This window comes from Myotis nattereri (genome assembly GCF_964212035.1).
Source record: "Myotis nattereri genome assembly, chromosome: 11".
Classification (NCBI taxonomy): domain Eukaryota; kingdom Metazoa; phylum Chordata; class Mammalia; order Chiroptera; family Vespertilionidae; genus Myotis; species Myotis nattereri.
This window is the reverse complement of record NC_138086.1, coordinates 70,375,509-70,402,009: the sequence shown is the minus strand read 5'-3', so window position 1 is coordinate 70,402,009 and position 26,501 is coordinate 70,375,509. Positions and strand designations below refer to the sequence as shown.

General features: G+C 47.9%; 1 protein-coding gene across 4 annotated transcripts in view; it reads left to right on the top strand.

The window, feature by feature from the left end:
• Positions 1 to 26,501, top strand: part of ATXN7L1 (ataxin 7 like 1) — a gene marked incomplete at its 5' end in the record, with an annotated part of 224,256 nt that overhangs the window by 83,445 nt on the left and 114,310 nt on the right. The window contains one exon of one of the 4 annotated variants that reach the window (XM_081101953.1): positions 16,751 to 17,891. The exons of the other annotated variants lie outside the window; for them this stretch is intronic. Coding sequence (XP_080958079.1) covers positions 16,751 to 16,836 — 86 coding nt within the window. The 3' untranslated portion in view covers positions 16,837 to 17,891. Of the gene's footprint in view, positions 1 to 16,750; positions 17,892 to 26,501 lie in introns of those variants that run through there. 4 annotated transcript variants of the gene reach the window in all.

Here is a 26,501-nt window from a genome sequence, read left to right as displayed (position 1 = left end):
CGCTTAAGGTCAGGCAGAACCAGGATCCCCGTCTCTGTCTGACTCCAGATCACCTTAACCACTATCCCGGTCGAATGTTTTTGGATCTGCAACCCCTTAACTAAACTTTAATACAGGAAAGTCGTTTTTGTTTCCTGGGGGATGCCGGAGACTAAGTGACAGGTGCCTGGGGGCAGCAGAGCTCCCGTCTCCTCCTCACTTTTGTAAGCTCTGCCACTGATCCTGTCTGCTTATTGGCATTGGTGACAGACTTGGGCACAGTTTTGAGGGAAGGAGGAAGGGAAGAATAAATCGGTTATAGTGAATGTGTTTAGAACCTTAGCCACAGCATTTTAATACACCTTTAAATATCAGAAAGTAAAAAGAAGAAAACTTGTAGAAGAGGTGGAGTGGGCACCACCAGCAGGTCTGCCTCTCATTTCTTGTTTATCTCCAACAAGTGAACAGACCATGAGACCCACAAATTTAGTGGTGATTTCCTCTAAATTCAGCGAAATTCCCTCTTTTTGCATGTTTCTGTGAGTTAAGTAGAAATGTTATAAATAAACAAATAACCAATGTAGTGGTGCTGCTCAGAGTTGGAGATAGATTAATAGGATCTTTGTAACCTTAGGATTATTGAATTCATTTTTAATTGAAAATGAACTTCTGCATATAATCTTACCAAAGCTTATCTTAAAGGCTGAATGTCTTAGATTTACCCTTCTTCAGGTCACATGGTTTTGATTTATTCATTTATTCAAAATACATTTATTGAGCACCTACTCTATACCAGGCATTGTTCTAGAACTGCAAATACGGTGGTAAACAAGACAGGTAAGGGGTGACTTTCTTGAAACTTACTTTCTGATGAGTTAAATAATGTAAGCAAAAATTCAGTTGAGCCCTATGAAGAGCTGGCACAATAGTGTCCCAGCAGAGAGCCCAGCAGTGAGATCTGTATGAGCTCAGGGAGGTGAGTGGAGAGCAGAACTGCAGAGCCCTCTAGGCCAGAGTCCGGAGTTTGGGTTTTTTTCTGGGTACGTTGAGAAGACACTGGAGGGTTCTGAGTGAAGGAAAGACGTCACCTGGTTTATATTTTTAAAAGATCACTCTCCCTGCTTGGAGCCTGGGAGACTTTGTAAGGACCAATGCATAACCAGGCAGATGAGAAAAGGATAAACTTGAGATGCATTTTGGAAATGTAGCTGACAGACTTTGCTGACAGATTGAACTGGAAAAAGGAGGAGTCGACGTTTAGCGTTAGTCAGAAGGAACAGCGCCTAGAGATCTGGCAGGTAAAGCAGCAGAAGACAACGACCTAGAAGCTAAGAGAGAAAGTGTTTCAGAATCACAGTCGAATGCCAGGAGCTGCGTGAGAGGAGAAAAGAGAAGAGGTTACTCGATTTGCCACCAAAGGTTGTTGTTGACCTTGGCAATAACCCTTTCAAGTTGTATCTTGGGATTTTTTTCCAAGTGCGGGTGACTGCCCTTTCACGTCACCGATAGACCTGTTTCTAGGCTGGCAACACCTTAAGCGTTTTTTTTGCGTGTCTGCTGAGCTCAGCTGCCACCCGACCCACTTGCAGCTGGTCCCGCTGCCCCCGCATCTCTGAGTCCTATGGCTCCCATCCCTGTGCAGCCGTCACCTGTGAACACTAGACGCTGAGCTCCTGAGGACTGGAACTGGGCCTTTTGTGTCCCAGCATGGAGTACATTTCCTGACAGAGAGGTGGAAGGAAGGACTGCTGAACTCCCAACTCAGGTGCTCGTGGCTTCCTCCACTTCACCGGCTGAGCATATACAAGGGCTATTGCAATGCTTGTTTGCTTATCCATCACACACACGCACGCACGCATGCACACATGCATACATGCACACACACGCATGCGCACACGCACACACACGCATACACGCACACCTGACTAGGCATTTCAAGGAGCCCTGTCATTATGCTCTCCGTGATGTTCTCTGAGTTAAAACAGTGCAGGATCTGTAGTTGGTGCTCAATAAAAAATGGAGGAAGCAAGCAAGGGGGGAAACTTGGCTTGCTGGTTGTGAAAAGGCCCAGTGTCACATGCAGGCAAGTATGCTCACTGAGAAGACAGCGCTCGTTGAGAAGGGCCGCCTCTGTCAAACACAGTTGGAGAGGCTGACAAGGGGAGCCGTCCACCCCCAGGCCGCTGGGAGGCTGCTGCTGTGATCCCGGACCACAGCTGGGTTCTGGGGGCTGGCACTGTAACATGACCCTGGCCTCTGACTCATCCCTGGCTTGTCCTCGCTGTGCTGTACGAACTCCTCCGGTCCATTCCTCAGAGCTGCCTCCACTGAGGAAGATTGGAGGAACAGTCATCGCTCTATTTAAATCCGAGGGAAGAATGTTGCCAGCTCTGATGCAAAGGTCATCTTGGATCCTCCCCATCCTGCGCAGTGAGCCGAGCAGCATTTCCCAAACAGCGCGCCTTTCCCGGAGAAGTAAATCCGGGCTCTGGCAGCTCGCGTTTGGGTGGACACATGCTTGGGAAGCGCTGCAGCCAGATCCGTTCCGGAGGGAGACTCACAGCAGCCGTGAGCCCGTCACGGCTCTCGGAGGTCTTGGAGGACAAAACAAAAACACATCTCTCGCACTCTGGAGTCTCATCACTCGTAATTTATCTGAATTCACCACATGCCCTGGCAATGATAATACGCACTTTTGTTTCTAATAATGTGGCCCCAGACACAATCCCACTCCTTCATCTGGTGCCTAAGCAGAGAATCAAAGATCTTTTTCAACCCCTGGAGGAGACACTGGCCGTGGGAAGAGCCCACTGTCCCCAGGCCATGTGGGGTGTATTTTATGAGCAGAAGGGTTTTGAAGGGTGCTTCTCATTATGCGTGACTCGCACCTCACACCCCGATGCTGGCACCCACCTCCAATCTGAGCTGCAACTCCACTGTCGTACTTTTCCTTCTGGAAGGGCCTCTGGCCCAGAGGTGTGGCTCATGGTTGATTGTCAACCTTTGAACCAGGAGGTCACGGTTCCATTTCTAGTCAGGGCACATGCCGGGTTGTGGGCTTGATCCTCAGTATGGAGTGTGCAGGAGGCAGCTGATGAATGATTCTTTCTCATCATTGATGACTCTCTTTCGCGCGCTCTCTCTCTCTCTTCCTTCCTCTCTGAAATCAATTAAAAATATACTTTAAAAAAAAAAGAGCCTCTGGAGCATTTGCTCAAGGAGCTCGTTCTAGCGATTTGCCGCGATCACTGGCAGTCCCCTCCGAGAGTGCCACATGTGAGGATCCGTGTGGGCTGACCTCGGGACGCCGCAGGTCTCTGAAGAAGGTCCCAAGCCCTGTTGTTTCTAAAGTCAAAGTGCTTGTCCCATCATTGTATATTTACTACGGCAGGTCTGCCTCCCGCCCCCACCCCTGGAAAAAGGAGCTATTAAAGTGATGTGGCCTCACCCTGGCGGGTTTTGCTCAGTGGATGGAGTGTCGACCTCAGACTGAAGGGTCCCAGGTTCAGTTCCGGTCAAGGGCATGTACCTTGGTTGCGGGCACATCCCCAGTGGGCGGGGGGGCGGCGGGTGTAGGATGCAGCTGATCGATGTTTCACTCTCATTGAGGCTCTCTATCCCTCTCCCTTCCTCTCTGTGGGAAATCAATAAAATATATTTAAAAAATAAATAAATAAAATAAAGTGATGTGGCCTCTTACAATGAGTGGATTCTGGAAGTTGAGGAAACATGGTAGTTAACATTTTGTGCAGGACTCTCCTGCTCTCACACGGGCCCAGGCACTTCTGAAAAATGAGTACAAATTGGGGGCTGCATAGGGTACACAAATGTCAATGGGGGGAATAAAGGATGAAAGAGTAAGTAAATCATTTCCCTTTGATGAATCCTACTTCACATGGAGCGAATCATAATTTTTTTCCTGAGAAAGCAGCCGTAGTCGTTAGTTTACAAAACTGGAGCGACAGATTTCTAAGGTTTGGTTTCTGACTGACGCTGTTCTTTGCTTGTGTATTAGCATCATAGATGCTTTGCTTTTCTCCCCCAGGAATTATTGCTTCAAATTCCTGAGCCTTCTCCAGAGGTGCGTTTTTCTAAGACAAGTGTGGCTTCATTTGTGTCGAGGCTGTGGTTTTCTGCTCACCTCTCTGTGGCCGCCCTCCCCTGTGCGTAACCCTCTCCAACAAGGGCCCGTCTCCATGGGAGCGCGGCTGCGTCTGTCCCCAGGAGTGAGGTCACGTTGACACTGGCCCAGACTGACCCCCTAACTCCGTGACCTGCATTACTGTCACGTCTGGGGTGTCGTCTGGTGCATTTAAGGAGGCAGGGGCCGGAAGCAACTCTCTGAAAACTCTGTGCCACTTTCTTACCGCCACTATCATATTCTTACCACTACGGATGCTCACCCTAGGGTGCGGTGGCGAGGAACCTCTGCCCTCACAGTAAGCCTTTGCCTCCGCTATTCTTGGAAGGAGGGTGATGCTGATGTATGTTTGCTGAGAGGGGCTGGGGCACCAGCGAGGAGGCCCGGAGGGGGTGGGTGCCTGTGAGAGCTGCTCCACTCTGTGGTATGTAATGCTTGTGAGCCAGGAAACCACCAGCTGTTTTGACCACCACGGATGCATGCCCATGGAGCTGTCGTCCTCTCCTTTCTCTTTCTGTTGCTCCATCTCCCCATCCCCACTCACCTGCAGAACTTGCAGGCCTGTCGTCAGTGGTTTGATCAATATTAATTACCCCGACCCTGCATTCCATTCTTTTTAGGTTGTTTGGTGTTTTCCTTCTTAATATTTGTTTTATTATTCGCCAGCACTGGAATGGTGTTGGGCTGGCAGCACAGTGCAGGGAAGGACCATCCGTCTGGTTTTGATTTTGTTGGGGAGGACTCTTCCCTCTCTGCCTTCCCCGTCCCCCCACCCCCACTCCCACCCCCACCCCCAAAGCACCTGGGCCTGTATTTTTGTGTGTCTCCTATGCAGCGTGCCCTGATCACTTTTCAGAAGTGCTTGGCCCTGTGAAAGGGCAGACAGAAGGTCCCATACACACTGTTAAGGACAGTCTTCGCTTGATTCCAGGGAGCCATTAATTGTATGATGCCATGTCCATTGAATAGCACCTTTTCCCAGGTGCCAGGAGCACTTCCAGGACAGTCTCTTTCGTCCAGCCAGCCAGTCGATGAGTCAAAAGAGATGGCAGAACAGGCCACTGTCTGGGAAATAAACCAATAGCAGCCTCTAGTGCTGCCTGGCTGGGTCATAATTAACCCACACACGTCCCTTTTTCTCTTCCTGGAATCAGGTACTCCACTGTCCCTTTGGTTTAGAATTTAGTTCAAAGTACAAAATAATGAAGTTATAATAGCTTGGGAGTTTACTGCTTCTGGTGTTACCCCTGATAAATGTTAACCTGGTCCCATAGCAATTAGGCCACACGTAGAAAAAAATCACACCGATGCCAAGTGGTAATTTATGTGTGTGGCTTTGGTTTTCACACGTAAACCGTGGTCGGGACGGGGGGGGCATTACTATTGTTTTATTTTTGAGTTCTAGTTTAACTTCTGATGGCCACCAGAGAATATTAGTGATGTTAACCATTTTATAACTTAACTAGAGGCCCGATGCACGAAAATCGTGCAAGAGTAAGCCTTCCTTCCTCTGGCTGCTGGCACCAGCTTCCCTCTGGCATCTGGGACCCCGGCTTCCCTATGGCTGCCTGCACGCACCTGGGACCCAGGCTTTCCTCGCAGCCCCGGCTTCGTCAGGAAGGTCGTTTGGAAGGACGTCCAGTCTAAATAGCATATTACCCTTTTATTATTATAGATGATACTTCCTTTGTGACTGATTACCAGGTGATCAGGTTTTTGTTTGTTTTTGTAAGTGTTTTTATTGATTTCAGAGAGGAAGGGATCAATGATGAGAGAGAATCATTGATCAGCTGCCTCCTGCATGCCCCCTAATGGGGACCAAGCCCACAGTCCGGGCATGTGCCCTTACCAGGAATCGAACCGTGACCTCCTGATTCATAGGTCGACACTCAACCACTGAACCATGCTGGCCAGGCAGGTGATCAGTTTTTTTAATGTATCACGTGATTAGAAAATTCATAGAATCTCTCTTTTTGTGATTATTCATATAATCTAAGCCATTTTGTCTGCTTGGTCTGTAATCTCTGAGAAGGGGGATTTAAGTCTCCTGTGATGGGTGTTAAGTCTCTCCTGGAGCCCTAACAGCTTTTGCTTTCCAGTTTTGAGGCTGCGCTTTTGGGTGCATATAAGTTTATGACTCATGTCTTTTTACTGGTGGAGTTTTCATCCCTATTAATGCTTTTTGCCTTAGGTACTATTTTATCTGACTAACATTGCTACCCAGTTTCCTTTTGGTCAATATGTATTTGCTGTATCTCTTTCCAATCTTTTCAACTTTTCTGTGTTATTTTATTTTAGGTGTCTTTCTTGTAAGCAGTATATAGCTGGCTTTTTAAAAAGTCCAATCTGGTAGTGTCTTACAATAGGTGAGTTTTATCCACTTACATTTATTGTGATAACTTTATATATTTGAGCTTATTTTTATCTTTTAATTTGTGTTTCTGTTTATCTTGCATTTTATTTGCTTCTTTGTACTCCTGTCCTGCCTTTCATTAGATTAGCAAAGTTTTCTTAACCTTCTTTCTGTTTTTTTCCTCTGCTTGCTTGTCCATAATAGACTTTATTTTATTTCCAAATTGATCTATATAAATATCTATTTATGCAGTGATTGCCATTAAGTTTTTAACATGCATACGAAAGACATTTTTTTTCTAGTAGACTATGGCTTTCCTGAATCTTTTGTCTCAAACAACACAAAGACTTTTGCATACTTTTCTTACTTAATGTCAACTGGTAATTACAACAAAGAGTGAAATCCTGGCTCAAAACATTGCCATGCATTCTCAGCCTCCCACTCACAGGGGGATTAGAGGCATCCTGATTGATTTATAAAGCATGAGCTTTGTACTAATTTACTCAGTTTCATACCCTGCGGTGCTTTGGGTCGTCTCTCAAGTTCAGAGTGAGACATTCATTCCCAGCTCATAAAAATCTATCCCTCAAATTCCTGAAAGTGTTCCAAAGCAGGATTGGACAAAAGAGAAGTCGGTATCCTGGGGTCCACTGCTAGGGCCTGTTCCTGCAAATCCTGTTTCTCACGCGTACGATTTCTACTGAGCTTCTCCCTGTTCACACTTACTTATACCTTGACTCCCAGAGTTTAATGTGCGTGTGAATCACCCAGGAGTTCCTTGCTAAAATGCAGATTCTGACTCAGTAGGTCTGTGTTTCTTAACACGCTTCCAGGTGATGTTGGTGCTTCTGATACATGGACCACACTTGGAGGAGCAAGTGCTTGGAGAATAACATCCAGCTAGGAAAATTGGGGCTTCCGCTCTCGGTCAGGGTTTCTTGATACTTCATAGAACAGCAGATACCAGAAGAAACATTCTCTCTGAAGTGGTTTGGGGTTCGGGATCATTTTCATTCCAAAACCCCCTCCCGCCCCCAGAAGTGAGTGCTCATTCAGCCCTCTGCGAAGTCCCTCTCCCCTCCATCCCTCTGCAGGTCAGCACAACACGGTTCACATCTCAGGCGTATCACTGTGTCACACAGATGTGCCTCTGTGCGTCCGTGCCCAGAGGAAGAGCCTGCCTAGGGCCCAGGGGCGGGCTTCCTGGTAATTTATGTTTAAGACAAGCTTTTAATAGAGGTACACTTTTAAATAGTAACCGGGAAAAAGAGTCTCTCCTCTTAACGGGTATCCATTTATAGGACTCAGCTGTTGAAGCTCAGGGGTAGCATTAGGCTTAAGTTTAATCTTCTGTATACCGTAATTTACAGCGCTGAGTAAAGCATTGTACGTACAACTATTTCAGTCATTTGCCGTGATAAATAGCTATTGCTCTTGGCGGAACAGGAACGCCATCTCTGCTTTCCATTTATGAATATTGAATGGTCTCAGGCAGGCTTTTGCTGCACGTTTTTAAAGGGGAAATCCCCACGGATCGCATCTCCTCCCTGGCCCGAGATGTAATTTCCCTGCCATGTGCACCAGTCAGCCCCGGTCCAGATGGCAGTGCTGCAGCACACGTGTGTGGCTGGTGACGCTCGGCGCTCTCCTGACGATTCCGAGCGCAAGTCCTGCTGAAGGCTGCAGGTTTGCATTGAATGCCTCAAGCTGTTAAGTAGGAGACTTAGCTGGTGGCAGGAAGCCACCAACAGGGACCGGGGAAATATCTTAGAGGCGATAATCTGATGCAGGAGAAGTAGACGGGGTGTGATTCTGTTGGACCCCTGACAGTGAGAAGATGGTGTCAGCTAGGGAAATGGAAACTAATGGGGGCAAAAAGGGGGGCAGGGAAGTGCCCAGGCTATACATCTCTAGGGATCCACTCTTGAGGAACACACACACACACCTGCCTTCCGCCAATCTTTCCTGAGTTCAGATGCTGTCATCCCTGCCAGCTGGGAGGAGGCTCAGGTAGAGTGACCAGCTTGTCCTAGGAAATCCCTGAGATTCAAGTCAACGGGTCCCCCGCATCCCAGGCTTCCAGAAATTCCTCCTCTCGGTCCCTCCCACCCCCACGGATGATCTTTCTGCGCCAGAGGCACTGAAATCCTTAGCCTGGCATTCTTTCATTTGTCTCATGTTTCTGAGGGCCCACTAGGTGCCACATATCGCATTGATGGTAAGATACGGACTGAAGGGCGAGCGTGAGTCAGAATGGTGAACGAATGAAGCAGTGCACTTCTGCCTGCTTTTGCGGGCTGTGACGGAGACCGCCTTCCATGGTCACACTCCCAAATGCCACTTCTCAGCCATATCGCTAGGAGATGATGCTTTTGAAAACCGAGATGAGAGGCTTCTGTTCTCACTACCGCCTTTTGAGGGTGATCATATATCTTTAGAAATGTCTACAGCATTTGCCATGCATGAAGCATTCTCACGTAGCTTGTTCATTTTGATGTTCATAACAACTCAGTAAAGTAGATGGCTGGAGGCTGGCTTCCCTGATTCGGAAGCTCAGAGAAGTTCAGCAACTTTCCTAAGGTCACATAGCTGAAAGGGGCAGAGCGGGGACTAGTACGCCGGACTCGACTCACCCCAGTGTGTTTTCCATGAACAGAGACCCCGGCGGGGAAATGCCCAGCACCAACAAAACGGTGTGTCCACTCTTGGAGGCCCGTTTGCCTTTACGAAACTTCCAGCATTTTCAGTTTCTAATTCCAGACTTTCATGCGGCAAACACATCCTCTAGCTTTCTCGTATCACTTTCACATGGGATCAGGGCTTTCTGTAATAACTATTTAAAAAGCAGTTTCACAATTTTGACTCTGAAGGAATATTATTCAATCTGCTTATAGGTTATGATCTACCCTTTCATTTCCTGACCGGAAGATTCCATCAGAACAGAAGTTAGAGTCACCTCAGCAGACACTGAAGGCAGTTGGTTGTGTTCTGCATGAGAATAGACCACTCAGCATTCTGATTAGTTGCAGCTTAGGGTGATGAGAGAATTGTGCAGACCGAAAACTCCACGTATGTGTTTCACGCATGTAAACCTACTAATGAGAATGGGTTTTGGCAGAGAGCTAAACGTTGACGTTCCTGCCACTAGAGCTTCGAGTTGCTTATTAGTATTCTGAGAGCTGGAGATAGACACAGATGCAGTACAACTCGATCTTGATAGCATCACTCATTCCCAGGCCTCAGATAAGTTTGTGGGACAGGAAGATGAGAGGAAGCAATCCAGAGACAGACTTGTACATAAGTGGTTCAAGAGACCGGGCAGTTTAGGATGCCTTTGCAACCTTGTTGTGACCTCCCGCCTCCCTTTGCCCGTCTGTGGAATTGGCATGGTGGATATGCTCCCAGGTTATTATTAGACAATAGAGGCCTGGTGCACAAAATTCATGCACTTGGCGGGTGGGGGGGTCCCTCAGCCTGACCTGCATCCTCTTGCAGTCCGGGATCCCTCAGGGGATGTCCAACTGACGGCTTAGGCCCACTCCCTAAGCCGTCAGTTGGACATCCTTAGCCACAGAGGTGGGAGAGGCTCCCACAACCACCGCTGGGCTGTCAGCCATGAGCCCGGCTTCTTGGCTGAGCAGTGCTCCCCCTGTGGGAATGCACTGACCAATAGGGGGCAGCCCCTGCGTTGAGCGTCTGCACCCTGGTGGTCAGTGCACGTCATAGCAACCTGGTCGTTCCGCTGTTCTGTCGACTTGCATATTACCAGGTAGCCTTTTATTATATAGGATGATAAACTTGCAAATGCTTTGGCATGTGACTTGTGCTATAAATATGCCTCACGGCTATGTGGAAAATCAGAATTTTGAGCTGAAATGTATAATGGGGCCATATCAGTGCCGGAGAGGAGGTAGGGGTGGGGGCCAGGTGCTTGTCTAAGGAAGGAAGACAGAGAGACCGTCTATGAAGCAGTCTGGGGTAACATGGTGAAACAAACAAGCCCCACGTTAACATTTGGACATCTGACCTGAATTTAGAAAAAATAGGGGGCGTTGAAGATGAGCTTCTGTCTTTCCACAGCAGGCTCTGCGGTTCTGATCCGAGCACCCACTGAATTCCAGAGGGGTGGGCCTGGGCAATGAGGAAGGCCTGGGAAACCCGTGCCCACGTGGGGTTCGGCTGCTGTGTATGAAGGAGGGTTATGTTAGAGAGGCCACAGAGGGGTTAGGAACCAGGCGGACCCTGGAGCCAAGCTATTTGGGCATGGCTATGTCTCTGCTCCTCACCAGCTCAGTGACCTCCAGCCAATCCTTCCATCTCTCTGTGCCTCGGTTTCCTCATCCACAACATGGCGAGAGTGTTAGGACCTGTCTCGGAGAGTGTCAGGATAAGATGAGTAGCTATGAGTTACTGCTGAGCAGAGCGCCTGGCATCTCTGTGCATGAGCATGGTGAGGCACTTCTCTGGCCGTACAAGTTCCAGCACACAGCAGAGAAGAAACACAAACGGGCTTGGCCCAGGAGCGTTCACCTCCAGAGAGAGAGGACTGGAGGTGTTGACCATGTAATACATGGTCGTTTCTAGAGAGGGGGCATGGGCGGGAAAGCAGGCAGTAGGGCCACAGCTCGAGTGATGCCCAGCCTTGGCTGGACCCCTGGCTGGTAAGCAGAGGGTAGCAGAGGCCAGACCTATGCTCAGGTGGACCATCTTGAAACTTGCCATGTGCCCCCTCCCTGCCCAAAGGGAGGTTGGAAGCTTGGGGGATTCTTTATCCACAAAAACAGATTCCAGTGACCAGTATCCTAGGAATTTGGGGTGAAGATTTTTGTCTCCCGTCTCCCAGGAGCCAGTCTTTCCCAGTCATTTACTGATACCGTATCTCTACTCTGGACTCCTGCAAATCCTTCCGTGTTATCTGTCTGCCTTGACATGGACAGATCCCTCTCATCTGTAGCCCGTGTGTGATGCCTGCCATCTCGCCTCCCAGCAGCGTGTGGGCAGATCTGCTCCCTCCGCACCATCTTCAGAAGGACTGGATTTCAGGCCTACAGAGCAGGTGTTTTAAACCCACTGGTGAAAGCAGACAGCAATCATGTGCTGGTTGGTATTTGCCAAAATGTGGCCTTAAAACGGGATGAAGTGATGGCTCCTGGCATGAAACCTGGTTCCCCCTGGGCGTACACCCATCCTGAACAGCTCCTTTAAAACCAGAAGCAATTTGTCATCTTTTGATTCTCTTCCAGCACTGTCCCTGTCACAGGTAGATAAATGAGGCGGCATACGGGTGTCCAAATGCCAGATCATCTAATCCCAGCGGTTTCCCGAGGAGCCGTCACTCTGCGAGGCTGGGGAGCACAGTGGGATGGTCCCTGGCCTCGGGACAGTGACTATAAGCAGATACTTTCATCACATGTCCCATTTATATGCATGAAATGCTTTCAAAGAATCTCCCAGCCCCCAGTGTGCCATTAATAGGTGTGTTTCTCATTTCAGAATCTTGAAATAAATCATGCATTTGCAAGCTCAACAGATCATGTCTGTAATTCCACAGAATGCCGCTAATCAAATCAATGTCTCGGCAGAAGCCAACGAGCACCCCGAATTAGAAATGGATAGGGGTTGGACTTGATGGTCTAAAAATCCTTGATTACAGAGAGCCAAGGGAAAAGGCGATGCGTTTCAGCTTACCCCAAGTTGCATGCTAGTATGCAGCTTGAAAGATACCCACCTGGTTTCTACACAGCCCACGTGGACTTTACATTTTGTTGGTGCCTGTAACTAAAGTCACCAGGTTCTTCCCAGGGTGCCATAAGGAGACAGGCCTCCTGATCCTTTCTGGTGGCCAAAAGGTGGGTGACTCATGACGCCCTGCGAATGAAGGATCGGCCTGGCTGGCGGATGAACTTGGCCAGCCAAGGCAGGCCTCACGCCCACGCCACGGGGCTGAGTGTGTTGCTGGCCCTGCCAGACAGCTTTGATTTCTTCTCTGGCTATTGGTCACACCCTTCACGCCCTCAGCTGCTGGATTATGGGTGTCCATAGTCACAAAGGCTCAGGGTTGGCTGGATCAACTCAAATTCATCCCCAACCACAGGAAAATCATCGGCCCTGATAGTGTTACTGTGGGTCGTTGAGCATCGCTGAGGCGACCTGAGACGGGAGCACACGTGGGGCCCCTTCTCCAAGCTGGATCTGCTGAGCTTGGAGGAGATGTGTACGCAGGCCACTCATGCTGTGACCGTAACAAGTTTATAGTCCGCTCCTAATTATCTATGGTGCTGAAGGAGAAATCTAGCATGAACTGTAACTTTTGAAAATAAATCCCCCAATTGAGCTTTAGCCAGTGGTGTCGTCCTAGAAATCTTTCAGGGGAGTGGTGATATTTTCTCTTATGTTTTCCCCATTAATCAGTGGTGGGGTTTTTTACTTACTTTAAAGAGACAAAGGCGGAGAGAGGAAGAGGGGGGGCGGGAACCAATGTGAGAGAGAAACATGGATCGGTTGCCTCCTTCCCGCACATGCCCCAACCAGGGATCAAGCCCTCAACCTGGGCCTGAGCCTGGGCCCGGACCGGGAATTGAACCGGCCACCTTTTGGTTCACAGGAGGACACTCAGCCAACAGAGCCACGCCAGCCAGGGCTTAATCAGTAGTTTAATGAGCAGTGGAATGACCCAGTGGGCCTGAAAGTACAGCACAGGAGGATAATGCACAGGAGGTGAAGAGATGGGTCTGGGTTCCTTTCCTGCCTCTTCCAGTCGCTGTTCTTCATCTGTGAGATTCTGTGTGTTTGCTGCATCTGCTTTATAAAAGCCGGCGGGGGGTGGGGGGGGGATCAAATGAGTTAATGAATGTAGCGCTAGCCCCAAGCCCAGCTGTAGGAAGCACATGATAGGTCTTAGCTGTTAGGATGTTTTTAGGCTTACAGAAAAAGAGGGGAGGAACTCTTACTTCATCAAAGATGATAAAACACCAAAATAATTTGTCCATTGAAAAATAGGCACAAACTTAAGTGAATCTCCAAGGTAATCCTGCATTTCATTCATGATGAAATTACATAATCTTTTTTCCTTTAAGTTTAAAAGGCTGAGCCAGTTGTACATGATACCTTAAACCCACACATTTACTTACTTTAGAAGAGCTACTATTCTGAGACTATGATCATTCCTGGGGGGGAAAACAATTTCAATGCACCTCCTGTCCATTGAAAAGAGTTACATATAAAGAAGATTTCCATTCCCTGGATTAGCGTCTTCAAATTCCTGCTCTCTTTTCAAGCTTTGTCATAAAGCAAGGGCAGGAGGACTGTGGACTCCTTGAGAAAGGAGTTCCTTATAATTCCTCCTCATTGCCCCAGTGTGTCTGGCAAATAGCAGGCACTCAATCAATGTCTCGTGAATGGATGAATGAATAATTTAGATGTGTAATCCTTTAAGTCAGTGATAGTCAACCTGTAGCCATGCATCCGAATTATCCGAGGGGCTTGTTAAAACACAGATTGCTGGGCTCTGGCCCCAGAGTTTCTGATTCGGTAGGTCAGGGTGGGGCCCGAGAATCTGCACTTCCACCAAGTTTCCAGATGGTGCTGATGCTGTTGGCATGGGCGCTCTGCTTAGAGAACCACTGCTTTGGGGTTCACTCTGCTGCTTAAGTCCCCTGCTTGGTTGCCTTTCCCAAGCCTTCCAAGAGATTGACATCTGTAACTATCCTATCTTGCCCCAGAGAACTGAGATAGATTTTGATCAGACAGAAGAGCAACGTGGATTTTTTTTTTTTTAATCAAAAACTACATTCCATCCCTGTATAATTGAGAGAAGTGAGAATCGATCAACACCTCCTTCACGACTGTGTCTGTGCTGGCAGGACACAGCCAGTGGGCGGAGTCGAGTGGCGCACCTTGCAACATTTAAGCCAGATCACATCTCCATCCGGTTTTGGAATCCCCACTTAATGTCAGATGTGCTTAACTGCAAAGTTGAAAGGAGACACGACCTTTTGCAGAAACTGCAGAAGAGCAAGAGGGGACCGGAGATGAACAGAGGATACAAAAGGGAACCCGTTATTTGGAAAGTCTTTTCGTACTAGCTTGTCGGCCTGCCTGAAGTCACTAGGCACCCCCCAGGTTCAGAAACAAGAGCGGTCCACGGCCTCAGGAAGGCTGCTCTCTGCAGAAGGTCATTCTCCCAATCCCAGGTGTTACTGTGGATGGCGGGCAAGGAGGTGATTTCCAGACCCAGGTCCCGGGGAGCTCTTCCCCACTCCGTCCCTCTCTTCTCAGGACACAGTCCTCAAGACCGTGGGGACACACGGTATAAGTCATGGACCGGCCGGGTAGAGGGTACCAAAGGGACACCAGGCTCCCTGAACAGAGAAGAGATCCGCAGGGAGCTAAAGGGAAGGCAGGGACCAAGGCTTTCCTCTGAGGTAGTGAGAGTGTGTTATTACCTGTTATAACCAATGACCCAACATTTAACAGCTTAAAACAACAAATATCTATTGCCTTGCACAGTTTCCCTGGGTCAGACACATGGGAGCAGCTCAGCTGGGTGGTTCTGGCTCAGGGTCTCTAAAGAAGTTGCAGTCCAGCTGTCACCCAGAGCTGCTGTGTGTCATCTGAAGGCTCGGCTGTGGCTGGAGGCCTTCGTTCCTTCCTCTCAGTCCCGTAGACCTCTCCACGGGGATGTTCCCTCAGAACCAACAACCAGAGGGAGAGAGGGAGGCAGTCAAAATGCCTTTTATGGCCCTACCTGGTTTGGCTCAATGGATAGAGCATCGGCCTGCAAACTGAAGGGTCCTGGGGTCAATTCCAGTCAAGGGCACGTACCTCGGTTACAGGCATGAGCCCTGGCCCTGGTTGGGGCGTGTGGGAGGCAACCAATTGATGTGTCTCTCTCACAGATGTATCTGTCTCTCCCCCTCCCTTCCATTCTCTCTAAAAGACCAGTGAAAAAATTTCCTCCTGTGAGGATTAACAAAACAAAACAAAAATGCCTTTTATGACCTAGTCTCAGAAGTGACACACCGTGACTTCGCATTACTCTGTTTATTAGAAACACTAAATCCAGCCTAGGTTCGGGGGGAAGGGGCGGAGGCTCCATTCCTGAAGGAGCAGTGCCACCACAGAGTGAGCCCTGCCGTTCTCCCTGTTCCGCTCGGAAAAGCACAAGAAGAATTGTTATAGGGCCTTTGGTTAAATGATGATTTTTTTTTAAGGACTCCAGAGGGGACTGTGGCTGTTTTGCCCAATCGGGCTGATGAGAGGTGGGTCGGTGGGTAGAGGAGGGGGCATTGGAAACTCTCTGCGGGCTTTGAGCCCACCGTCCTATAGGGGACACGCAGGCCCCGTCTCTCTCTAGGCTAGGGGCGACCTTGCTTAGAAAGGACTGAAGCCACCAATGAGTTCCAAGCCTCAGGTTTGGTTCCAGAGAAGAGGAAGACGGGGCTGGCTGCTTAGAGCCAGTGGTTCTGGAGAAAGAGCCACTGGTAGCACTGTGCGTCTCCTTGGGTCGTCTGGCCTGCCAGGCCCTGGTAGGGAGAGAATGGGGATTTAGGCAGAAGTGGTGTCGTGGGCTGTGCCTCTCAGGAAAAACATTTGGAATGGGGAAGAATATGCAGCCATGGCTCCGGGAGGCCAACCCAGGGACCCTGCCCCGGGGCAGGTGTTGATTTTGTCCACCCCAGCTCCATAAGTGGATTCCACTTAGCAGTCTTCTTTTGAGGATGCAGAACCATGGTGGTCGTATTGTACTGTGTCGGTTCTTATCTCCGCTATCATCCCCCGGGGAATAAGCTAATCAAACTTGCTGCAGATTTTACAGTGAGAGGAGATAGCTAATAACTTGGATGACAAGTATTAGAATACAATGTGATGTGGATAAATTGGGTCCGTGTATTAAGGGCTATAAAATGAGATTCCATCAAGGCATGAATAATGGTGCCTGTAGAAAGGATTAATCAAATACCCCATTAAAAGGTATAGGAATTCTGGTCAGATAGCCCCTCTTTAATTATACTCCTTGCCCCTACCCTACCCCCACTCCCTTCCCCTGAAGCTGCTTTCTACTAGGAGAAATAAGGAAAAGAGTTTAGAGGAAGTAATAGAAAAATTGGGACATACATTTTGATAGAACAAGATCATGAGGACAGATATAAGCAACCGGTATTTAATTTCGGGGAAGCAAAGGCAATTGGCATGAATAATCATTTACAAGTGTAATTTCCAAGGGAGCTCTGTTGATACCATTCAGCAAATGCCAACAAAGCATTTACTTTCCAAAGGGAGAAAGCAAGACAACAAGAGAAGTGAAGGCATCTCCAGAAATGGACCGGAGAACAGCCAAGCCATAGCGAAGAATCAGGTGTGAGACGGACAGTGCAGAAGACAGACACGACTTCTGAAAGATCTGGGAGGACTCGCATTGTCCAGAGAAGGCTTCCTGGGAGAGGAGACCCAGCAGAGCCCTGAAGTGTGGACAAGCTTCCACCTACTGCAAATTCGTGAGCACACTCTGGTGACAGGGTCTAGGCAGAAAATGGGCTTGAGCAGAGCAGGGGGCACCTGTGGGATTCTTCTCTCCATTTCCACCACCACTACCACCCGGGTCCAAGCTACCATCACTTCTCGCCTGGACAACTACAAACGCCTTCCAGCTGTTTTCCCTGCTTCCACTCTTGCTCCTGCACAATCCATCTCCACACAGAAGTCAGAATCAAGAGCAAAGTTAATCATGGCATTCTCTTGACTTGTGGCTTCCCATTGTTCTTAAGCTAAAAGCAAAAAAATCACTGTCATGGAACCACATCCTGTGCCAGGCTTCCTTTCACCCTCTATATGCCAGTCGAGCCGGCCTCTCAGAATGTCGGCACATCAGGTCTTCCCGCCACCAGGCCCTGGCACGTGCTTTCCCTTCTCCGTATGTGATTGTCTTTCACCCCCCACACCCTCACCGAAGCTAACTCTGACTCACTCTTCCGAACGCATCTTAATGATTATTGCTCCTGGAAGACTTCCCTGATTTTCATAACTATGTCGGCTCTCCCTCATACCTTGAAAACAAATGCGTATCGTGTTGTTATATGATTAATGTCTGTCCCCCACAGTAGGCCACAAGCTCTATGAGGGCAGGGACCCAGTCTTTGCATCGCCCAGAGCCTAGCACAGTCTCAGTAAATATGTATTGACTGGATCGTGACCTTTAATTAGGAACAATGAGGCTAGTTGAGAAATTGTACTTGACCCATATGTATGAATTCATACCAGGAGGTAAACCTGAATTCATGTCCAGACTGCCACCTGCTGGCTGTGCTGTTGTAAATAAATCACAGCCTCTCAGAGCCTGTTTCCTCATGTAGAACAGCCAACTCACATGGTGGTAGCAAGAAAATCATCAATCATATACTTAAAAGCATTTTTTTAACCATAGACATAAGTATGCTATCATTTTTCTCTGTGCCTGGCGCATTGGGTCATTAAACATCTATTGGATGAATGGATGGATGGATGGATGGATGGTTGGATGAACAATTAGGGAACCAGTACAAGAGTCAGTAAAGGAACCTGGCATATGGATAGCATGATGGAAGCCAAAAAGAGAAGAGGATTTTAAGAAGTCATAGGAAGTTTGTTGATCACCCACAATATCACAGCAGAGCAGAGAAGGAGAATGGGGGAGGGGGGTCATTTAACTTGTGTAGGAGGAAGTTAGTCATGACCTCAGGGCAAGTCCTTCTCAGCCTTTTCATGCTGTCTGTGCTTTCAGTGACATGCCTTAATTGTAACTTAATCACTTTACTGATTTTTATCTTTGGGGGGGAATCAAATTGATTTGCACATACAGCAAAATTGGGGAGATTACTCCAGCTGCTGCCAGCAGGTGCTGACAAGTGAGGAAGTGCACGTCAGAGGATAAGAGAATACACTAAACATTTATTTTAATAAGGCCTAGAAATCCTTAGTTATTTAATAGATTGCCATGGAGAATTGGGTTTCAGTTTCAAGAGCTGTTTTATTTTTAACTCCCTGTGTTCTGGAAGCAATAGGGCTGTCTGTGTAGGCAAGGATCTCGGGTACGAGATTCGTCTGAGGGCAACTGCACATTTCTGTGAGGTTTTTTCTGTCACGCACGCGGGGACACACACACACACACACACACACACACACTCAACTCCTAGCCCTTCAGCATGGCGGCTCAGGCCTCACCTCCCTGCCAAGCCCTGACCAAGCCAGTCCGTTTGTGTGTGAGCCTTGAGAGGGAACCTGAGTCCCATACTCATCCTCTCAGGGCTGGCTCCTGATGAATAAGAAAGACACGATGAATAAATGAAACTCCATGGCTACTTCAACAATCATCTCACCTCCAGTGCTCCAAACTGGGCTGACAAAAGTAGGCACTCAGTAGGAAGAAGTTAAGAACAGACTAGAAGAAAAGGCCGCCACGTATTTTGTTTGTGGGTGGTAGCTGGTGGTCTGGAACGTGGGTCTGTGGGAAAGGAGGTGGTATTCCAGAGATGTTCACAGAGAAAAAGGAAAAATGTTCTAAGCTTACTTTTCTTGCTCCAAACCATAGTAAATGGCCAGCTCTAATCTTCCTTTCATCTACCTTTTATCGTTGTTACGTTTGGTGAATCTGGTCAGTGGTTTAGATTCCTTAGGTTTTTACTACACACAGACCCCTCTTATGCAATCGTCTTTGATAAAAAACCTCCTGCTGTTCAATCCTGGGCACCAGGGCATAACCTGATGCCAAGTCCTGTTCCAAACGTGCTTCCCAGTAAAGCAAACTGCACTGGAAGACCTTAAAGAGCATTTCCTGGCCAATTTCAATCGCAGAAAGTTTTTTTCATAAATCACTAGTTCCACAGAGAGCCCCTTCACCCCCCCCCCCCCCCAGATCATGTTTCCCTCACTGCCTCATCACCTCTGTTATGGGAGCTCCCTATGCCCATATACTCACGAGAATGTGATTATGGTGGGTTGTTCCCCTATAAGAACATGGTTAACATACAGCTTATTTTTTTTTAGACAGATAATTATTAGCATTAAGAATGAATGCGTTTGGCCCTAACTGGTTTGGCTCCGTGGATAGAGCACTGGCCTGCGACTGAAAGGTCCGGGGTTCGATTCCAGTCAAGGGCACATGGCTGAGTTGCTGGCTCGATCCCCAGTAGGGGGGTGTGCAGGAGGCAGCTGGTCAGTGATCCTCTCTCATCATTGGTGTTTCTGTCTCTCTTTCTCTCCCTCTCCCTCCCTCTCTGAAATCAATTGAAATACATTATTTTTTAATTAACCCATTTTTTTAAAAAAGAATGAATGCATTTGAATGTGTTGATGTGCACCAAGAACAAAATCCAGACAGTAGAAAACTTCAGGTTAGACAGCCTGAGTCTTCAACAGCTGGATTGTAAGGACAAAAAACAGACAGAGGAAGAACTGGTCGCTTAAAAAAAGAGACATCTAAAAAATGGGCAGGATTAAGCATGGTGTCCAAAGATACACACTTGGGTGATAAAACCACAAATGGACACAAGGACGAAGGTCGGGGGTGTTGGTGCTTTTGGAAGAGGGGGGGCGGCTGTGCTTGGGGCAGACACACAGCTGGGCTCCTGGGGTGGCCGGCCAGTGCTCTGCCTTCACCTGCGGGTGGTTACCAGGGCGTCTGCTTTCTAATCCCTCCCAGGGCAATACTACGTTGGGATTGTGTAGGTGTTGTGTGTCAGAGCTTTATTTTACCGTAAAAAAATGTTTATTTTAATGAGTCTACTTGGGGTTCACATTACCTATAGCCTTTCAGGAATTTGGCTTTGGGAGAGTATCTTGTTGTAAATGATACTTTACCTTTTTAACTAAGAGAAAAGTTGGAAATTCATCTGGAAATTCACCTGTGGGGTTGTCGGGCAGCTTGGTCAGAATTGAGAAGGGGAAAAAGAGGCCCTACTGATGGCGCTTTTCTAGGTTCTGGCTGCTCAAGACTCCTTCCTAAATAAAAGCTCCCCCTGGCATTAGCCACACTGTTCTCTGCGCCTCCTCATCTTTGGTAATCTTGGGAAACCACCAAGGGCTGTGTAGAGGGACTTTCCCTACTAATATCCCCCACTTTCTCCACTTCTTTTGTCCCTGCAAATGCCAGTCGGAAGTGACTGCCCTCGTGGTGTGATTTTAGGGCGACCTCTGACATCTCTCCCCCTGAGACATCATTCCTTTACCTCGAGGCTTACTTACATCCCTGGTAAGTGCCATTCCGCCAGGGCATTTACACTTAGGATGAATACGTGAAGTCAGTCAGCTTTACTGGAGGGTAAAGTCGGCAAGAACAGGACTCCGGGAACCTGGGGTGGGAACACAGTAAGGGACAACCCTAAAGAGCATGGCATGGGTTTACCTTATCTTCTTTTTCTTCTTATCAGACCTGGCCTCCACGTGTTGATGTTTTTCAGCCTCGAACTAGAATCCCACTAAAACACAATGTTTACACCAGTCCCTGGGGCTGCATGAAGCTAGTTGTCCAACTCTTTCAGTGCACGAGCTGAGTCCACTGTTTGGGTGTAAACAGGGGAGATTCAGTCCATGAGGGCAGGGACTTCATCTGCTGTTCACCATTCAATTCTCAGCCCCTGTCATAGAACTGGGCACATAGTAGGAACTCAGTAAACACTGAATGGAAAAAAAAAAAAAAACATGAATGAATGAACAAGAGACCAGCTTGCAGCGGGAGAGAGAGCCGAGACCTCCCATAATGGGAAGTGAGAAAGCCACGCTGTCATTCCTCAGCTCCCAGGGCCATCACCTTCCCCTCTCCTCCACCCCTGAGTGTTTCCTCATCTGTAGCCTAGGGTGGACCACTCTGCTCTGTGCCTCCCTGTCCTCCACAAGAAAATCAGCCAGCACCTAGTTCTTGAGAAGTAACAATTCTTGTCACATTTTCCCCGTTTGCACAACACTTTTGGAATCATAGAAGTATTTTCCCACACATTGTCTAATTTTCACTGCACAGTAATCCCATGACGTAGGTAAGTCCCAGTTTATGGAGGAGGAACCCGAGGCTGAGAAGGACTAAAATGACTTTTGAGGGGCAGAGCTGTAATTAGAACCTGGAATTTTGGATCCCTACAGCCAATAGCCTTTCTACTGCACTGTCTTAGGCACTGTTTGGAGATCCAAATAAAGCGGGTTCAAGAACCAGCATTGCCCTCAAGAAGCTTAAAATGTGATTCAGCACAGAAAACTACTTTAAACAACAAACATAGGCCAATAGGCATATTGTAGCACTGCCTGACCCTTCCCTGGTTTTGCTTCCCAGAGATGCAATGAATGATTCCTTTGCTGCTGTAATTTCTTAGAAAAGTTCTCTCTATGTAAACTTATTTAAAGTGTATAGAATGGGGGGACTCACCAGTCTTCAATGGTCTGCTGCCATGGAGAGAAGAGGATAAATAATAGAAAGCCAAAGGAAATCCCAAAGACTAATTTTAATCAATTGTGCCAGTCTCACACTTCAGATCTCATGAGAAATAACCACATAGATAGGAACAGGAAAGCAAGGGGCCTAAATAATCTGAAATCTACTTCATCATTCCCTTGCACCAGTGTTGTTTCTAACAGGAGACACAGAAATGTCCATGCTGCTAGACTTTCTTCCCCCAAAACCTTTCACATTTCCTCTCTCTTCTGATGCTTTCAATGGCCTGTGCAGGAGGAAGGGCTAACACTGGAGCTTAGAAATGTTAGGCGAGTTGCAAGCCCCATGGCTAGTTAGTGGCAGCGATGGAACTTGAACCCGAGCTCTTTCTGGCCCTGAACTGTTTCCCCACTTCCCCTCCTGCAGTGGCCCCTCTCGGCCTTCTTTTTAGCATCCTGGAGAAAGACCCAGCAGTGAGTTCCGCCACCTGCGAGTCCACAGCACTGACTCTTGCCAACTCTTGCTTGTATTATGGTGGTTAAGTGTTCACTGACCGCTTTGTGTGTGTTGTAATCATTTCATTAGTCCATGCCTAGGAGGAAGAGGTGCTTTATTTATAAGCCTAATAGTGAAAATGTCCGAGTCGTCAGTTCACTATGAGCTTGATGGCATTAGGATGATCTCAGTCTGCCCACTGCCCTCCTAATCCACTTAACACCGGGAGGAAACCGGCACTGGCTTCCTTGGAGGCACAGCCAGTGTGCAGAGGACTGACTGCAGGGGAGCTGTGGCGAGGTGCGCAAAGAGAGGACAGCCAGGTGCAGGAAAGCAGGATAATGAGAAAAACGTGTTAGGGACTTCGAAAAAATAACCAGAGCTCTTTATGCTCCTCTTGGGACAAAAAGAGAGTAGAATTTATCTTCTTGGGCCCCAGGTTGGGGAAAATAGTACTAAGGTTGACAGCCAGTGTTTCTCAGCCGCGACTGCACAGTAGGCTGGCCTAGGAAGCTTTCACGTATCCTGATGCCAGGCCTCATGTCAGTTTGTTTTAAAATTCCACACGTGATTCCAATCTGTAGCCAAGCTTGAGAACCGGTGATCAGATGGGTGATGGTGGCTTTGTCACGTGTAGACGTATCTGCTGGCTCACCTCCCTGGCATGAGGTAGTGGCTAAGGCTGCAGTTGCTACACCTTCGCCTGGATCCCTCTTCAGGTTCTCGGACTCCTGGGCCCAGTGTGTGTGCTTAGCTCCATGGTGAGGGGACCTGGCTTCTGGAGGACTTCCGTGCCATCAAGGTCAAAGACAGCAAGAGCAGACACAAGTTTCAGTCCATCTTCATACGGTTCCAGTGAAGGCTTGTAGGTTCCAGATTGTTCTTGGTCCCCCACGCTTTCCATTCTTTCCTTCCCAACTGCCTGCCCCATGGACTTTACATCCCAGCATCAAATGCAAAAACAGCAGCCTTAAAGAAGTCTTTTAACCAGCAACTACTAAACTACTATTGTGAAGATTCAAATACCTGTTACAGATATATATATATATATATATATATATATATATATATATATATAGTCTGCAGTACATAGACAAATGCATATATAGCCATATCTATCCTTGTAGTTCTGCTTCTTCGGTTGAACCCTGACTGGTTTTCAGAATTGTGGAGCAAGATATTGTTTTTATCCATAGATGGTAGCCAGTATACGGAGAAAATGCAAAAAGCTCTGAATGAAGGGGGAGGCAGGTCTGACAGGTCCCCATCTCCACTCCTGCCCCCACCCCCATCCCAAATTGACACCTGTGGGCAATTTGAAAGCCTTTGGTAGATTCCTGGTCTCCAGGTCTGATGGTGTGTAAGAAATCCCTAGGATGAATCTTAAAAATGCAAATTCCTGGGCTTCACCTCAGATCTAGAACATTCAAAGGATTGAGAAAGTAAGAATCTTTTAAAAGCCTCCCCTCCCCCCAGCCTTTCTGGGTTGCTGATAATGTCCTGTGTCTCGATCTGGGTGCTGGTGACATGAGGGTGTTTTGTGTGCCCAGTGTCATCAGGTGGCACACTGTGATTTGTGCCCTTTCCTGTATGCATGGTATACGTCAATTTAAAAAATAAATTGCCTACTTCCCACCCTCTCCATCCCCACAGTCCATATCCCAGTGACTGGCTGAAGTGGAGAACCACTGAGCTAGATGCTTCCTTGCACCCTTCCCAGCAAAACTCAGAGAAGAGGAACAGAAAAAATGTTCAGCAACTGGGGAGCAGTTAAGATAATCCACAATCCTGAGGACATAATCCTACGCAATTATTCCAACTTAAAGAAGAATTTGAAGCTATGAGGCAGCCAACCAACTTGAAGGGATAGGAGTGGGTTGTAAGAGGGATGCAAGGGGCCAGTGTGGAAGGTCACACTGGAGCCAGACCGTGGAAAGCTTTGAATGGCAAACGGAGAAAAAGCAAAGCCACTTTCAAAGACTTAGGGCTTTATTTTGAGGAGGGGCTTACAGATCTTTAGAAGAGTGATTGACAAAAGCAACCGTTTTTAAAGTGCATGTGTAAATATAAAATTATAGTATTCATCATATTTAACTGGTGTGTGACAGGACAGGCCCTGGCACTGGAAATGGGGACTTTACCTTTGTTTCAAGACAGACTTTTCCACCCAACTTCTATCTAAAGTACCTGCAGTCTATACACACTGTTCTGGGGTCCGTTTAAGCAGAAAAAAGAAACCACAAGAAAGCAGTTAAAGCCCCTGTTGTGCCATTCGAAGGCCTAGTGGGTTCCTATGGGGCACAGCTGTTACAAGTGCATTAAGGTTTTTTAATTATAGTGCAGGGGCAAGCTTCACAGGCTGATTCGTTTTTCAAGCAAGATGTGTCCAGAACAGGTCCAGCAGTTGCTGGGCGGGGGGGGGGGGGGGGGGGGGGGAGCCTCAGGCCTTCAGGAGTAACAACAGAGAATTGGTTTGAATTACAATCTTCTCTGGGACTTTTGAAATAAAGAAGCGCAGGCCCTACCCCCAAGTGATTCTGAAGCGGCCCCCCTCGATTTAAACGCACCAGCCTAAATGCTGTCTCATGTCTTCTTTCATATCCAGGGATGGAGCTTTTGCAACTCCTTTAGTGGCCCTTTCCTGAGCGTGACAAGGATGTGCTCCTCCTCCCTCTCACCTCCCCCTCCACTACAACAACTCCAAAGACTAAAACTCTTGAACTTTCAAAGAAAGGACAGAATTAGTCTGAAAAGCATCAGTTAAGAAAACCAAACCATCGGCATCATCAAACTTCTTTTGAAAGACACAGTTTCTTTCTCGTTCTTGTTTGACTTGAAGTGTTTTCATTTTGCCCTCCCTTATTCTCCCATTCCGTAACAGTACCCTGAACTTCATTTTGAGGACTATCCAGATAGAATTCTTTGTGGAATTTCCACAGGGAATTCCCTCTGGAACTCAATACACTCCCTCACATCTCTCCACCAGTTCACTGGCATGTGCAGAAGGAATGCACAGCGATCTTTTAACACCTTCGCAGCTTAAAACAATTAACAGGACAAATCTAATAGGAAAACAATAGCATGGGGCATTCCAAAGTGAGAGGCCAATTCCTTCCTTCCCCTCATGCAGAGAATTAGAGAATCCAGGTCCTCGAGTGGCCGCTCCCACTCCCCCACACCGGTCCCTGACTCAGGGCCTTCCCCAAAACAGGCTGTGAGCGCTTCTTCTTCACAGTTTTCTCTTCCAGCATTTTTTTTTTTTTTTTCAGGAAAAGGGAGTTCATGTTAATGAGTCCTCCCTGCTAGCTCATGAACCCACCTGCCTTCTCCTTGATTTCCCGCGGTGGGCCCAGCTGTGGGGACAGAGGCAGCCCTGTCCACACCTGGCTCCGAGCTGTTTGCTCAGCTCTCATGTAGCACTTTCCAGAGTGCTTCGCTTGGCTAATAAAAGTTGGCAGAAGCGCAAGGTGCAAAAGCCCCACCCCCCAGACTTGAGGAGGAAGCCTCTGGAAGCGGGAGGGTGAGCCTCAGCTTTCTGGCTCAGTCATACTCAGGTTCAGGTCACCTGGAGGACACGCAACTGGGTCACTGTCTGGCAGGAGGATTCCTGCGATGTAGGTGTTATGTCTACGTGGATCCTCCGAGGCACATAGCACCTGTCCATTGGTGTGGGCCAATAGGTGGCATCTACTCACAATAGAATTGCAGGATGCTAGGGCTGGAAGCAGAACTCTAAGAAGATAGATTCAACCTCGAGCCCCCTTGTGTCAGTAGAGGAACCCGAGACCCACCGAGGCCAGGCAAGGGTTTGGCCCAAAGTCCCTCTGGTAGAGATAGAGCCAGGCCACTCTCCCGGGTGCTCCACGGCCAAGTCCAGCACTCCCCCACTGTCCCTTGCCCCTTCTCATTAACGCAAACTGAGTCATTATTTCATCATGGATTATGGATGGCCAGTGTTTATATGTTTTAATAGTTGTAAAAATCACTAAGATAGTGCCCCTCATACATATGAGTATGTATATATAGACACTGTAATATTTTATAGACTTTTTGAACTGTTTGCAAGTACATTCCAGATACTATGTCCCTGTGCCCCTCAGTATTTCAATGTGCATTTCCTAAAGCAAAGGATATTCTTT